This window comes from Psammomys obesus, unplaced genomic scaffold (assembly GCF_907164565.1).
Source record: "Psammomys obesus unplaced genomic scaffold, mPsaObe1.curated_primary_1811, whole genome shotgun sequence".
Lineage (NCBI taxonomy): Eukaryota > Metazoa > Chordata > Mammalia > Rodentia > Muridae > Psammomys > Psammomys obesus.
Genome location: NW_026596244.1, coordinates 14214234 through 14231560, shown reverse-complemented (window position 1 = coordinate 14231560; position 17327 = coordinate 14214234). Strand labels below are relative to the sequence as shown.

At 43.2% G+C, this 17327-nt stretch overlaps 1 protein-coding gene across 1 annotated transcript in view; it reads right to left on the bottom strand.

Moving 5' to 3' along the window:
- Window positions 1–17327, bottom strand: part of Lrba (LPS responsive beige-like anchor protein) — a 429351-nt gene that overhangs the window by 25334 nt on the left and 386690 nt on the right. Inside the window, exons 44-46 of the mRNA XM_055596564.1 lie at window positions 15403–15595; window positions 11303–11365; window positions 5739–5894 (exon numbers count right to left, since the gene is read on the bottom strand). Coding sequence (XP_055452539.1) covers window positions 5739–5894; window positions 11303–11365; window positions 15403–15595 — 412 coding nt within the window. The remainder of the gene's footprint in view (window positions 1–5738; window positions 5895–11302; window positions 11366–15402; window positions 15596–17327) is intronic.

Here is a 17327-nt window from a genome sequence, read left to right as displayed (position 1 = left end):
GAGGACATCATACCCTTATAAACAGCTACTATAAATTACAAAAGAATAATATTTACTGGTTAAAGCGGGCCCAGGAGAACACTTCCACTGGAACCATTTAACACTTTCTTGAGTTACTCTGTGGCTCAAAACCAAAGCCTGCTGCCTTCGAGAAAGTCTGCACAGCTCGGTCCACCGGCAGTCTTCCCCGAACCATGCTCTGCTGTTCTTGGGTCGCCTCGAGAGAGTTCCTACTTCTTCAAACCAGGACTTCCCCGACTAACTGACTAACTTTTGATGAAAGGAACGGTTGATCGTGATTGCAATTCCAACCCTGTCAGTCCTTCTTTGCGCTAATTCTCTGAATGATGAACTCCTCTGGGAGGATGATGAAAAGAAGCTCACAGCGGTTTACTGGGAAGGACTGAGGACCCTGGAGAGGACCCTAGTCTCCACACACACGGTCAGGGAAAACTTAGGAAGAGTGTCAGAAACAAAATCAAGTCCTCACTGGAAAGTTTTTGCTTGGCCGACTGTGGTCTCATTTATAGACTTGTCTAAACAGTTAGGTCCCTCCGGCACCCCCTGTGTCACCCTGGTTTAGAGCAAACATTTTTCTCTTGAAAAGTCTGTCCTCCTCCCCTCCCATCTGACCCTAGCCTATCAAGTCTCATCAGGACTGCCTGAATCCTCTGTGCACTAGCGGGGGCAGGATAGGGGGAGGAGAAAGGGAGGGTGGGACCAGGAAGAGATGAGGAAGGGGGTACAATCAGGATACAAAGTGAATTAATTGTAAAAAATAATAAAATAAAAAATAAAAGCTCAAGCTGTAAAAAAATGTCTACAGTCTACGAGTAAGTGTAGAAAAGTCTACAATCCACCTAGTGTTGAGATGTCTATCTTCAATATTAAACTTGGCTTTAGAAGGAGGTGAGGTCAGTAGGACAAAAAGATGACTCAAACATTAAAGAAACTGAAAAAAACATACAAAACAATATTTAAAACCAAGGTTGGTGTCTAAGTAACTTTTCTTTCTTTCTTTTCTCCCCTCTCTCCCTCCTTCTTTCTCTTGTCCTTTTTTTTTTTTTTTTTGGCTTTGTTGGAACTTGCTTTGTGAGTTCAGGCTGGCCTTGAACTCACAGAGATCCTCTTGCCTTTGCCACCCTGAGTGCCAGGATTATAGGCATGAGCCACCACGTCCGGTTTCTTTGTTTCTTCCTTCCTTCCTTTTCTCGTTTTTTGAGAAGGGTTTCTCTGTGGCCGGGCAGTTCTGGACTCAGAGATCTACCTGTGTCTGCCTCCTGGGCTCTGGGATTAAAGGTGTTTCCACCACCCAGCCACTTTTCAAGAAAATAAATAAAAATAAGGTATTAACTTAAAACTTTAAGTTGTTTATTACAGCAAATTTAAGACTTACTATAAATGGTTCAAATTTAGGAATAAAATAGTGAAACACTTTGTCTCCATCAGAGAGAAGTCAAGTGCATGTTTTCACTCATGAGCAACAGGCTTGAAGAAGCCACTGCTGTCAACCTTAAAGCCAGACTTACTTCAAGTACAAATTACAATTAAAAAGTAAAATTTCCTGCTGCAATTAAGGCAGATCAAACACTTTTAGCCTTGTAAATCTACACTAGAACATTTCACTTACGACACCTGATTTCATCAGCATGGCATGTGCTAGGAAGAATATTTTAAAATAAAGAACTCAAAAGACCAAATTAAATATAAAATGCAGAGCTGTTTTTAAGATCATTTTCAAGTGAAGGTGTTTAGTGGCAAATGGTCATGCCACATTTTTCAGGGCAGAACGCAGAAGTCGGGCAGTGGGCTGCGCTCTCATTGGTAATTAGAGTTCACCTCAGCTGCTGGCAGAAGCCGGGCAGTTATGCCAGGGTTACCACAGCCTGCACAGTGTCTTCCTCTTTAGCCTCTGCCTGCGTGGAGGGAGCTCGGGAACTGCGAAAGTGGTATGACCGTGCCACCCGGGGTAGGCTTACGTCTATTTTAGAGTCCAGCCGCTTCATGGGGTTGAAAAACTGCCCAGTAGGTAAATGAGGTAGCTACACAGTGCCCCGAGAGCCCAGGGTCCTGGTGCTCTGCGGGCCTCACCAAAAGCAGTGGTTGTGGGGCGCTCACCTAATTTCCAGCTGCTTCAGGGACCAGGAAGAGGATGGAGGTGTCTCCATTAAACAGACATGGAGTTTCCCAAGATTCCTCCTCATTTCTCCTTAAGCAAGTGCTCTGTTTCCAATATCAGTGTGAGGAAGAGAAATGCTCAGTTGTGTTTTCTTCTTCTAAAACTTCCTACTGTTTTACTTTTTGCTCTGAAGTAATCAAAAGTATGAAAGTTCAACATTTACCTCACACCAACTAGGGGTCAAGCTTAGGCTGTCTTGAATGTGTACAGGAATGTGTGCCTCGTGCGCACGCACACAGTGGTGAGGGCCGTGCACGTGTCTTGACTGTCCCATGGGAAGACAAACACTGAAGTAAAGGGGACAGACCCACAAGGATGAAGAGCACCAAGTATTCTACAAAAAGAAACATCTAAAAACAGCGACGGGAGGGAAGAGCCACGAGGGGGGGAGACAGCAAGGCTACAGCGAAAGAGCTTCCTGTGTGGCTCTGGCTTGGACCTGCTCTCTGCATCCACACACTTTTCCGCAGGTTTCTCCCGCTCTGCAGCCGCCCCGCGGTCGCGGCTGCTGCTGGGATATGGAGGCCCGTCCCTCCTAAATAAATCACAGTGTAAATACCTGCTGCTCTTTTCGGTAAATTATTTTCTGATAATCTCGTGCGTGTTCCTCAGTCTTTGTTTTTTCTCTCCTTTAATGCAGCCCGCCTCTCCACGCACTAATATCAGATATTACCACAAACACTGGAATATCCCTTTTTTGACAGAACAAATTTTCTAGTTTATGTTTTATTTGACAGCTGTGCTACAAATAAAACAATCCCAGCGCAGGCCTCTGCAGGACTGCATCTAAATGTGGCCTGAGAGTAATCCCGACGGCAGGGAAGGTTTAGTGCTGCCTCTGCAGCTCTGCTTGTGCCCTGAAAACATGATTTATGTTTCAAGAATTTCCTGTTACAACCCCAGTATCCCCTTCCCCAATCTAATAAGGGAAGGGTTTTTTTGGCTCGTGTGCTAAAATATAATTGAATTCAACACTTGTGATGGCTCTCACATTATATATTAACTGGTTATACAATTTTCCCTTGCTTCTCCACCAAGCTTAAGGGAAAAATAGTCGATGTTATCTATTGTCATAAAAACACAAATTCCTTTTTTCTTCATTAAAATTACTTTTTAGTAAAACTAGCAGCTGAGTATATATACAAGACATTAAGAACGTACAAGAAATTTCATTTGAGATTCATTTTTCTGCACTTTTATAGAAAATATAAATTTTTATTTTATAAAACAGTCCTATCAATATGGAGTTTAAAATTATGCTGTTTTGAAATATTTTTACACACACAGAAACATGCATTTTTAAAACAGGGTATTGCAAGGTTTCTGTTGGGAGGGAGAGGGAAAATATCAACCTTGTTAAGTCTAATGGGACATGGCAGGCCCACAGGAACTTAGGGCTGTAAATTACAGTGGTTTCCAAATTAACCAACGATGGTGACATTTGTGTGAGTCAACATGTAACAAAGAGGATGCTACATATGAAGTCAGAAGGGCCAGGTCCAAGCCACAGTTCTATTACCATTAGCTAGTTACATTTCAGTACCTCACTTCACTATCTAAATTAATCTCTCAGTTCATTATCTGAACTATGGGACAAGGACACCTGTCCACCCCATAAGATTTTTGTGGAGCTGAAGCCATGATATGTACGCCAAACAATTCTGTAAGTTCTAAACAAAGAATGGACACAGGAATTATGGGAACTGTCAGTGCTGTATGAAAGTCAGGCTTGACTTACGGATATATACATCTGGTATTTAACACCTTTACAAGAAGAACAACAGGGAATGTCAAAGAATTCAAAAGCTTCCACACGTCCAAGAGGAAGACTGGCATAATCTATGACTCCATCTGCACATACACTGGCAAGGGCCAACCCTGGGATGTGAAGTAGGCTGTGGCTGCCAGGATGTGAGGGTGTGGGAAGGTGACTCCGGCAGGTGACATGCGTGACTAGGGAATTAGGGATCATGGAGCTGTTTTGCACCCAAAAAAACCTGTGAGGTGGTAACTTAGTTCTGCGGACGTCAATATGTAAAAACTATAAGCCAAAAGGATAGATGAACTTAGTGTGAAAACTTTAAGGGTACCTTTGAAAATGTGAGAGCAATAAATAATCTAAAAGACCATTGAGAGAAATATATGAGCCGGTGTATCAACCTAACCTGGAGGCTTGTGAGGGCAGAGGCTGTACCAAATAATGCTACAGGTCTTTTGCCAGAGGAAAAGATTACATTTCAATGAGATTGTAAAAACAGAAGCGTCAATATGATAAAGAAAGACGGCTTCAGAAACATCAGCTAACTGCAGCTTCACAGACTGTCGGTGGAGCGTTCATTCTCAAAGTCCATGCCACATCCTGACTACCTAGAGAAACATCATTAGAAAGGCTCTGTCGCTGTGTTTGCCTCCATGAACCTCCTTGACATGAACTATAAGAAAATGAAATTCAATTTGCTAAAGTGCAAAAACAAACAAACAAACAAACCCAGTATGTTTTACAAATAATTTTCAGGGCTTATTCTATAACTCTTTTGCTGAAGAGCGCTGTCCCTGCTGCTCTCTCAGCTGTGCCAATAGGCTCCCTGGCACACACTGACGTCCACGCAGAACCATCACTGTTCAGGGCACCTCCTAACGAGAGTGCGCGAGGACAGACATTTCAGAAGGGTTATTAGCAAGCCTCAAAGAGGACTTGCTGGAAAGCATTTAATTAGAAACTTCAATTAGGTAGAACTTCCCACTCCGCAGCATTTAATCAAGACACGTGCATGTCCTCCTTTCATCTGAGATATCTTCTTCCGGGGACTGGGTGTCTACGTGGAGGACAGTGTGCTCAGCACCACCAAGAAGTCAAACAAGCCAAGCCAGGCCACAGATCTGGTTATAGGGAAGCAATATCTGACTTTATCCATATGTCTATAAACACACGCATGTATAAACCTATGTATTTTCTCTAAACCTAACTTCTCCGACAGTTTCTAAAATGCTTTAAAAATGTGCTATTAAATGTACCAATCGCCTGGCTCTCTGCATGGGAAAACTCCTTGGGCTCTATTTGCTGTACCAACACCGAGCTGACTTGGCCTGGCCCCGGAGTGGCGCACGCAAACACACGGGCAGTGCACGCTTTGTGCTTTCACAGAGCACCGCCACATACTAAGTGAGCTGCTCTTCCCTGTGGTGACTTCAGCAAGATTCCGTGAGGATGACGGACAGACTTCAGGAGCCCCTCCTCCAGTACTGGAAGGAAAACCTTCTAAATAATTAAAAATAACTTTAAAATACGTTGCTATGTTTGACCTTTGTCTACACATCTGTGTGTGGTACTCACATCCATGGCTTTGTCTGTGGACAAAAATTATTTATTCTGTAAGCGTGTCGGGAGACAAAACTATTGAAAGGTTGCCTCTTAAAGCCACATTGAAGCTGACCCAGGAGAAGATGAGCTAGCCACGGTTTCCTGACAGGGAGGAAGCATCCCCTTCATTTTTGGGAGTGGGGTGAGAAAGCATTCTTTTACTAAGTCATAATCTTTGTCCTACAAGAAAAACGTTACCTGTGTCTGTGGAGTAGACTCGGAAACTCTTATCCCAGAAGCCACAGACCAGAAGAAAGCGGTTGTCGGCAGTGATGACGAAGCACTGGGAATGAACTTGAACGCTCTGGTCCAGAAGGTCAGTGACCTGCCTCCTGTGTGTCCCTGTACCGCAGGCTGTGAGGCATAGGGAGAAGAAGAGAAAAATAAAAACTACTAACCACACATGATCAAAGAAACCCTGAGCGCTGGCACACCTGGGGGGAGGGGAGGGGAGGAGGGAGGCAGGACCTGGAAGAGCACTTGACCTCTCAGACAGTGTCTGAGACAAATAGTAAAATGTAAAGCACTGCAAGAGTTTGAGCTGCTATATTCAACACCCCAGGGAAAATGTTGTGCTTAGGGAAAAAAAAATAGAAACCACCATTAAAAAAAATTCATACAAGCCACAAAACAGGCTTTCCAGCTCTCGGGCAGGACAAGTGCATTCCAGCCGCCAGATCTCATCACAGTTTGGGCTGTTTCTGACAATCTCATTATGTCTATTGTCATGAGAATAGACTCATGTTGTGAAAATCTATTACCTTTAATGTTTTGTCACAGGGAAGAGATATTGGGATTTAAATGTCATATATCTGAACTACTGTAGCACCTTGTACCACTCTGGCCTTTATGGGTCTCTAATTTTTGACTAGAAGGGAACTCCTTTTCCCTGTTTACAGCGGCACTCTCATGTAAGCAAAGGCAGGAACGAGGACTTATTAAAGATCCTTGTAGAGAAGTCACAGCATGCTGCCACATTCTTAGTCTTGACCTAAGTGATAGGACGAGACAGCCTGGCAGTGCGCTCCAAATGCTGGAGTGCCTGAGATAGGATTGTCTCAAGGCTCAGGTCAGGCACACAGTGACGCCAAGGATGGGAAGAACACCCTCTGCCATTGTCAGCAGAGCAACTTCAACGGAGATCCTTCCCTCCTTCCGTCCTGTTTTCCTGCCTGTCTTCCTTCCATCGTCCTAATGTTATGAGGCCAACCAAACAGAACCTTTGTTTTTAGTGACTCTCTGTTACAAACAAGGGTTTTCACACCATAAAAGCAGCTTGATTGCTCCAGAAAACAGAATGGAATGGTCAAGGCAAATCCTTGTATCTAGTTATTAAGTTCTTTATACCAATTTTCAGTTTTTTGAGGGAAGAAACTATACATTATTGATAAAAATGCAAAGACACCTATTTTCTAGTCATTATCTAAGTAATATGGGAGTTTAATAGAAGGCCTGCCAAACCAACCAAACAAACAACAAAGCAAAGCCCTTAAAATACTCTCAGGGCTGTGCTGAGAACCACTGAGGCCTGAACTAGCCCTAACACAAACAGAACACGCCCCACAGGACTGTTGACCTCAACAATCCTGCTGAAGGCCCTTTATACACTGACCCATTTAAACCGGCAGGTGACTCGAAGTGCTTTGGGAGGCTAATGGGGTACGAAGCAGCAGCAAGAGTAAAATGGGAAGAATTCCAGTCGGGACAAGTTTTCTTTCTCACACAAAAGGAAGTTGCTGGCAGATGGAAAGGAGGTTTTATAGATATGACAGCAAGAGAAAATACACACAGAGAAAATACCCCACTGCAGTGAGATCATGACAAGAAAACAATGTGAGGTACATTTTTTACACCAATTACTGCCACACCTCACTCTATGCAGAACCTTTAAAAATGTCTCTTCTTGACAGTATTTATACGACTTCTGCGCCTGGACTGTTAGTTCTCGCTAATTTGGGGGAAGGCTGGACAAGTGCATAATTTTGAGGGATCACAGCGCCCTTGAGGAAAGGCTGCTGTCCCTTCAGCCTCCAAATAGACTATTTTGTTTGTCGTGGATTTTGGCTCTTGAGAAAATGTCTCACTCTGTCTAGGACTGCCTTGAGCCTGCGACCCTGCTGCCTCTGGCGTGAACCTCGAGGTGTGAGCCACTGCACTCACCAGATGCACTATCTTCTAAGTGAGTCTCACTTGAAGTTGAACCCTGAAAAGTTCCCCATCCAGCCATCTGCCTGTGTGTCCATCTCTTTGTCAGTCCATTTGTCTATCCCTGTCTGCCTAGCCTATCCTTTTTGTAAGAGCCTTTATATTAGTACACTGTTTTTGTTAGTAAACTTATTGAGATTCTTACAACATTTTTATTAAATAAAAATAGGTATATTTGATTAGATAAGCTGCATTCAAAGTGAAGCAAGACTACCTTTGAGAGTCTAAGATCCCCCACGGGATACAGGCACAGACAGTTTTATGGGAATCAATTTCTAGTTCCTCAACTTTCATATACCCTCTTGTCTGAAACTGATTTGCCTGACAATTCTCCTGTGATTTCTCCTTTTGCTTTACATGAAACCATGTCAGATGCCCTTCCAGGCATAATCTTATATGGTTCTTTATCCCTGGGGATTAGAATCTCCTGGGAGCCACGTACAGGAACAAGGAAAATTAGTGCTGACACTGAGTGTGTGCTCAGGTTTCATTATCTTGTATGTCAGACGGTTTCAAGAAACTGAATGAGGATGTAATCACACTATCAATTAGCAAATCATTAAAAATAAGTTTCAACAGGACTGCTGAAATAAAAGATAACCTAATATTAGAGCTTAAGATAATTCTTAATAACATGAATTTCGCTATGTATGAGAAAGAATTCAAAGACCTGTACGGTACCATTAAAACAACACATCTCCCTTCCCTATCCACTTTCTTATGTAACATTCCTCAGGCTACAAAACTAAAATAACAAGGACGAGGTCTGCTGGACAAAGCTTAGCCAACTCAGAACTAACCACTGTCTATCAACATATGAGCTATCAGAAAGGAAGACACCCTCTCGTTGACAGAAGACTTGGTTCCAGTAAGTGCTTGCTTTTATATTCGATGCATTTCACAAATATTGTTAAAGTTTATGCCACGGCTGGCATAAAGTTTATGCCACTTCAGCAGTAGGACGTGGGATGCCTATATAATTCATTACGAGTCAGTAACACAGTGCTGGCTGGTGGCACGCCTGGGACCCCAGCTTCACGAGGCTCACGTAGGAGGATCTTGAGTGTGAGCCAATTTGGGCTACAGAATGGGTCTTACACACACACACACACACACACACACACACACACACACACACACAAACACACACACAACAACAAAGAAAAATTATAGAGTACTCAGCGTAATTAATTTAAGATTTTAGTTTTAATTTTGGTGTATGATGTTTTTATTTGTTTCCAATCTTTTAATTAAGTACAAAAATCTGAGCCTTGAGTGAATAGAAAAATTTACGTTAATAGATACATATTTAAATTTCCACACACATGTTTATGGCTGAAAGGTATAATAGAGTAATCAAGTTTTAAAAGTTAGGATAAAACTACATGGAGAAAATAGGTTACAAATCCAAGGTGAAGAAAAACTTTGGTGAAATTCCCAACTGTTGAGGGTTTTCATATGGATTTTTAAAAATAAAAAATGTTGACTATCAGTTCGTTTTTATATTGGGATTCCACTGGATACATTACAAATGTTTCCTACTCTGCTAGAAAAGTTTTTCGTTATTTTTTTCTTTTCTCTCTCTTGTTTTTTGAGACAGGGTTTTAGCCTTGACTGCCCTTGACTCACTTTGCACACACTGACCTCACAGAGAGCAGCCTGCCTCTGTCTCCCTAGTTCTGGGATTAAAGGCGTGCACCAACATACCTGGCCTCTGCTAGAAATCTTACCTATTTGGACTTAGGATAAAAACCTTCTGCGCTAAGGTTAAGACTGGTGAGGGGGAGGCCAGGCTGTGTTTCGAGCTCTTGACTGGTCTGTGCGAAGGGCCCTGGATGGATCCCAGCTGGTTACCATCCCAGTTAGGAAATCTCAGAATTTAGAAAGTAGAAGCAGGAGGGTCAGAAGTTCAGGCCATCCAGGGTCACATGCTGAACTGAGGCCAGCTAGTTGGAGGTGGCCCATGGTCCAGAGGCTCCCGGGGTAAGCCCTGTCCCCCAGGCTGGAGCCGGCCCGCGGCATCTTTAAACATGAGGCTTTGCTGCAGAGCAGCCCACACTCATCTGTTCATGCGTTGTCCATGGCGCCTTTCGCACTGTGATGAAAGAGTTAAACCACTGTGTCTGCCTCTTAAGACCCACAAAGCCTGAAATACTTAGCATTTGGCTTTTTACCAAGAAACTTTGCCCACACTGGCTGGATTCACTTAATTATATTACAGAATATTCATTGCTATGTTTTAAAGCAAACAGAGAGCCTATAATTCAGAAAAATTGTTTTACATGTCTTAGCAAATGGGCTTTATTTTCCTGATTTTAAAACTATACAGTAAGGATTTAGCTTTGTTACTTTTAACAAGAAGAAAATAGCATTTTTTTTTTTTTAAGCAAAATGAAATTAAGGAACTAAAATGAAATTCAGAACAGTATTTACTGGGGAAATGATTAATGAATTGGTTTTGAATTTAAGGTTTTGTTCATCCTGTAGTAGAAAACCATTTAGTGAATGATAACCAGTTAGTGTTCTACGCTAGCAGAGGCTTTAATGAAAAATAGAATAACATAAAATAGGGAACATGATGGATTTTTAAATAATATATCTGCTCATTCATATGCAAAATTTATGTGTAAGATGGTAACAGTCTAACACATTTATCTGTTAGGGTAAATTTACCAAATCTGTTGGCCAAATATTCATTCATGCTGGCTGCTTATCCCCATGGCAAATAGTTTAGTTTTATTTACTTCTTTATTTTTTAATTCTAAAAGTTATCAGGGTTAACCTTTTTGGTGACATTGAAATCCCAATGCATAAGAGTGACAAACGCCAACTAGAGATTTCAGCTAACTGCCTCAAAAACACAAGAGCAATTAAACACTCAGTCATGTGTGCAGCCGCTCTTTCCAGCCTCCGCCCTATTTTTTCCTTCTCCCTCAACAAATTTAACCTCCAATGGCAATTTATTGGCTCTAGGAAAATGAATACAAATATCTTAACACTACCTTTGGCTGGGTAATATATTTCAACTTCGAAACTGCTCTACAATTGCACATTAATCCCCTCTGACTGAACAGAGGGCCAGGAAGAAAGGATTGATCTCCTTTAATGATGAGACCCTGGCATTGCAGTTTTATTTTTCACAACATGGTGCTGCTAAGAATCCCTCTGTTATTATGAAAATTTCCCAGCAAAGAAGCTCCACCACACTGCGGTGATCCATCACGGCGCACCTCGCCCCTGCTCATCAACAAGTCTGAGTGATGAAAAGATCCAATATTACCCTGACAGTGCTTCGTGCGCACCCTCAATCACACATTATTACAGCATCCATATTAATTTCCAGTGACACGCGGCCTAGGCCTGTTCAAATTAGGCAAACCAGCGAGGGGAGTTGATGAAATACCAGCATAACCACAGCTCATTGCGTTCCAATTTGCATGCAAATGGTTTATCAGGAAAATTCCATTCCCAGCAACCAGCAAGTGAAAAACAACTGTAATCTACACTTCAGGGCCACACAGAGCTTAATGAATCGCAGAGAGAAAGGAGTGACAGACCTATGAGAGGATCGATTTCCACAGGCAGCTGCGATGGCTGGTCCTGGATAGCACCTTGGTGAGCTGGAATTCACAAAAGAAAAAAAAAAAAAACCGCATTATTTTTCATACACTTAACTACAAAAATGCACAAGTCACCCTTATGTAGAATTGTTTCCAGCCTCCAGATCGCTCATGCAATTTTGTGAAATTTAAAGAATAGAAGTCCAGGTGCTCTCCTGGCTAGCTTATTAAACATTTATTTTGGATTAGTGCTCTTCTGAACATGTGCCGTTGTGGTGGCTCCAGTCCTAGGCCATAAGCTACAGCAGATGCCTGACCGGCGGCCTCTCATGCAGCAACAAAACAAAATTAAGTGGTAAAGCGTGCTGAAAACAAAATGTGACAACCATCTGCTGACTGCAGCGAATACCATTTTTCTGTTACTTCTTAAAAAGGCAGTTTTGAATGCTGCAGCACAAAGGGTCCACAAAAATGTCAATTTATGATGGAGAAAGGGAAAGCTCTAAGTCAGGGAACATTTAGTGTTTCATCCATCACTAAAAACCAATCAATTGAAAGTTTGAATAAAAATAAAGAAAGGTATCCACAGATAAATGTTTTGGTTAAATGCATTTGACTAAAATATTTTCTTAAAGATTGGAGTGCAGGATTTTTACAAAGTTTTATTAATATTTAATATTTCCATGGTTTTGATTTAAAAATATCCTGAGTAGCAAATGAGTTAGAAAAATCAATCTATACTAAGAATAGTTGGTTCATTCTCAAAATGGTTTTATAGATGCAGGCACAGTTCCACTGTAATTGGAAAGAGGTTTTGTAAGCTGTTTCTCCGCAAGAGGTACAAGGGCCTGAGGAGCGGAGAGGCCACCGGCTGGCTCTGCAGCTGATGGCCTGGTAAACCCCAGAGTCACAGCTCTGACCACTGAACTTCAGGCCCCGTTCTGAATGGTTTCCTCGGTTGCCCACCCTTCACCTGGCCAGTTTCTGCCCTGCGCGGATCCCTGGCTCTTCTCCAGTGCTGTCAGCTATTAGGAAGTTTTCTGACCGTTGCTGACGGTTGAAAAGAAAACACAGTGCATTTTATGAGTTCACTTTAAAACTTACTAGGGTGCATCTTCTCTAGTTATGAAATGCCCAATTTTGAAGGGTGCTAGCAACACTGTCAGTAAAACTTCGGGGGTGTGAGGGATGTGAGAGAGAATCTGCAGAAGCCGAGAGCTCAGGCTCCCTGCTGGTTCACCGGCTCGGCAGGTCAAGAAATCACAGGGACTGTGTGGGGAAATGCACTCAGCTGCTTGTCCACCCAGCGCAGCCACTGATTCCAGTGTCACAGCGTGGCTCTCTGCTCTGAGGCCCAAGACCATAAACACATTAAAGCCAACTGCTGGAGAAAGGTGCTTCAGGTCCATCCAGCCTCCAGTCCTGGGCATCCACCATGGCGGAGTCCGGCAGCCTCTGTGCTGCTCTGTACTGCAGGTTAGATGGCATAAGTTGGACCATATGAATTTGTCATTATTTGCCATTTGAGCTGCAAAAACAACAACTGAATATGACTCAACCTACACACTTCAGATGCTGACGAACTGAGTCCAGATACCCCATGAGAGCATCAGTGACCTTTAATGAGAGGGGAGAATCCATTTTTGTCGTGTTTTGAGTGCTTGGGATTGAACTCTGAATATGTTCCACTACTTAGCTAATGCCTCACAGAAAGTATTCATTTTTTTAAGTCAGGACACAAATATGACCTGAAGAAGGAAACAAAGCCAACCTAATGAATAGGCTATGGAAACTCTAGGTCCTCAGAAGAAAACAAAATCTGAAATTTAAGAAAACCTGGTAGAATCTGAATCTGATATTCACCAAGAAGTGTTAGGGACTTCTGTTTTAAATCGAGACATACTGACAGGCAAAGGGCTTATGTGATAGGATGAAGAATCAGGGCGCTGTGAACAGATCTGAACGGAGGCGTGGGAGAGGGGGACCCTGCCTACAAGTGTTAGATGTAACTGCAGCTCAGATCTGGGTATCGCATTCCAGAAGGACAGTTTCCTGTGGTGAACGCTCACTGTATTTGTCTGTGGCAAGTCGTTGTGTCACCCTGGGACGGTGGGACATAGGTGGGGGTGGCAGGAAATGTTGCTACAACAGGTTGCAGCAGTGACAGGAGAGGCTACAGCACCATGCTGGCCCAGGCTCTAACCTTAAACAGCTGTGCTTGCACTAGGAAAAGAAGATGCACAGGAATGGGCCTGCAGGTGGAAGCAGGCATTGAGCGACTGAACCTCTGCCTACAGACAAAAGTGGACCTGGGGAAGAAACTCTTACCTACCAAGCATGAAGAGGAGCAAGTGAGAGACCTGGCTGGTTCAAAAGGGAAAGGTCAAGACTCAGTCCTCAAGGCTTGTGGCAAGTCTTACAACTAAGTGTTCTCAGTTCCTCAACAGAGTGGCTGGGCTGGGCTCTGCCACAGCCGGAACTGAGCTCTCAGAGGAGCCACACAGAGTCACCCGCCACAAGCATCCCTGTGGCTGTCCCGGTGTCACACACACTGGGACACCTGCGACGCTCCTGTGACCATGCACAGAGGAGGAACCTTTGGTGTGTACTTTTCTCATGAGCAGGACTCAGAGAAATGAACAATCGCATTTCTTCAAATGCTCACTCCCGAATACATGCACATCTCTTGAAGAAGCAGGAAGGAAAGCTCTAATGACAGAGGCATTACGGAGCTGTCCCGGTCTTCCTGCTGTCACGTCTTAGAAACCTGCTTTAATCAAACACTGGCAATGCTGCACACAGTGTTTCAGTTCCACTGGCCATGAAAATGGCCAATTATAGGTTCTTTTTGAAAGATTTCTTACTGACTTTAGTCAGCATACCAGGTTTTTGTTGGAATGTCTTTTGCTTCACTCTAAAAATCTCTTCCACGTGATTTGGAGAAGGCCTTCACTCAATAATATCCCAGCACTGCCGGTTCAGGAGTCTTATATAGGCTTTACACATTAAATGTCGAGCAGACCGAACCATTTGTGCCTGTATCAGTAGCCTTTGGGAAAGGCCAATTATCCTTAGGACTTAAGCAAAGTTTCCCAACTTCTTAATATTATTTAAAAAATTATGGAGAGATGGTTCAGTAGTGAAGGGCACTACCAGAGGACCCGGGTTCTGCTCCCAGAGCCCCATGACCTCTCACAACCATCTGGGATTCCAGTCCCTGGGGACCTGGCACCATTTTTTTGCTTTCACAGACACTGACACACATGGTGTAAAGACACACATGCAGGTAAACACTAACCCACACACAAAATACATCCGAAAAGGCTATTTTAAAATATTATAGTGGAAAAAGCAATATTTCTGCTCCAAAAGAAGCAATAATGACTTCACTGAGGTGCAGTCAACGCTTGAATGCCAACTGCCACTGACCACTCAGTGACGGGGAGGCAGGCTCAGGGTCTTCACTGGGGAAGACACAAGGGTGGGAGGTAAATGCTGGTGCCTCTTCCAACCTGGACGGAAAGCCTAGTGGTTACTGTATTTCTAGACGCTAATAGCAGCCTGGAGGTTTAGATTCCAATGGTTGTTTCAATTAAATATAGCTATTTAGCACTCAGCAGAAGATAGTCCTAACAGGTACGCAGTACTGTGCTGTGCATTTATATGCTCTGCAACAGACTCCACCACGCTGTGCATAAGAGGGGAGGCTGGGGGCTGAGAGTAACGGTGGAATAGTGTTGGCTATAGAAGACCTTACGGTCAATCGTCAGACCTGCAAGAGAGCAGGAAAAAAGCAGAATTTCTGGTGCACACTAGATGAAACAAAGGTTTTCATTAGATGTAGTCCGAATGAAGGATTTGGGAGGGGGCACCCAATAATTTGTGCCACTTACAGACACGACACACAGTGCCACTGGAGTAAAAGATTACATTAAAAACAGTATCTACTGCCAAGGATTAAACACAAACCAGCAGATGCTAAAAACTGCTTCTGCTTTAATACTTCCACCGTCTGCCTCAGGTGGGATGTCTCTAAGCCTCTGAACTATTCAGCATTTGACTGAGACCAGTGCTATGTGTTCCGCTCTCTTACTCACCCGGAAGGCTGTGCCATTTGTTCACAGCGAAGAGCCTGTTGGCGGTGACAGTGATGACGGCAGGCATGGCTAAGCCCGGCTGGGTGTTGGCTGCAACATGGGTGACGGGAGAGTTTGAAGGGAACTTTAGGACCATGATGACATCCTGCTGGGCCTGGTCTGTGAACATCAATGGACTCTGCAGGAGGAGATACTGTTGAGTGGACAGACAAGACCCAAGTAGGAGAAGACACAGGAAGAGAGAGAGGGCACGGGAGAAGAGGAGGAAGAGCACGTTAGAACAGGCTGCAAGTCCACACAGCTCTGCGCAACTGCTTGCTTTCCCACGGCACATGGCATTAGCGTTTTCCCCCTCAGCACTCGGAATCCCCCCTCAGGCCTCCAGCGTGCTGACCGCGTGCTCTACTACCGTGCTACATCCCAGCTCGGTGACTCCTGACTGAAGGAGGGTGACTGACCAAAACAGTGTAAAAGTCTGCACATCTTACTGGCTCCGTTCCTTGCCTACTACCCCGCCACACTGAAAGATGGTGTGCTTTAGGTTCAAAGCATCCGGCTGTGTTAATCCAGCTGTGCCACACAGCGATCCTCTCATTGTGATAAAAAAAGAAAACGAACACGACTAGGCAAATGGCATGAGAGCAAGCTTAAGGACATTTCCAAAGATAATCAAAAGTAAGTGGCATGAAGACCCTGACAACTAAGATATGATCAAAATAAATATATTTTTAAAAGTAAGGGAGCATGTATCTATTATTACGGTAGCGAACTTATTCGTGTAATATATAAAATGAGTTATCAAGTTGCTTTAAAGCAATGTAGGTGTGCGTGTAACACAGTGTTTCTACAGCCCATCAAGCCAAGAACGGGGATAAGAAGAAATGCCTTGATGCTCCTTTTCCTTTTCAGTAACAAAAAAACCCTTTAAAGCTCAAGATATTTCTGACCTGTCCTAAGAAAGTTGGAAAGTAACTGAAAATATTATGCAAATGCTCTTCCACTAAAAAGCAACAAAATAAATCTGGAAGACAATTAAGGATTTGGATCCTCCCCACCAGCCATATGTCATACCCTAGGACATGTAAGACACTACTCTCCGTTACTGCCTTTATTTGTCCTTGTGGTCCTCTGCTGCCACACGGTAACTGCACCGTGCACTTTCTGCAGTTCTCTCCTGCAGGCCTATTTTCTAATGGCTGATTAGTATCATTCAGACTTGAAACACTTTGATGAAATGCTCCTGGCTGCTTTCCTGCCTTCATATTTCAAAACACCAGGTATATGTGAATGTGGAAGCACATATACTTAACACATTTATTCAGAACTGCTAATAAAAAATTAAATACATTTGCATTTTTATTATCAGTCCTTTTAAAAAAGTTATTAAGAGCACTTAGAAAAACATATTGCACTAAGATTTCCGATTTGCACTCCTTGCATAAAGGTGTAAATAAAGGCAACTAATAAGCTACCCAGACACCCTTCTGAGCAAGTGGCTAAAAGCCAATCAATATTATGAGTTAACCCTCCCTGGATGCTCATTCAATTAAAGGTGTCAGTAATGCGTCATCCGATGTGGCCTCAATTAAATCCAGCTCTCTGATGGTGTGACGCACAGGGGGATAGCGGCGCGGCAAACCCGACTCGCGGCAGCCTCCATGGCCTGCTAATTACTGCACCTGGCGTGTATTATGGCCCCCGCGTTACTGCAGCACGAGGTGGCTTTAATTTCCACTATATTCACATGTGGATGTGGGGGGTGCAGTTGCTTGGGAACTCATCTGAATGTCAGTAAAAACAATCAAGAGAAAGTGGGCCCTTAATTCTAAAAAATACTGATATCAGTATTTTTATATAAAGATCTACTTATATGGTTGTTATAAAATTAGATTTAGAAGATGAGAAACAAAGAAAAATAACAATGT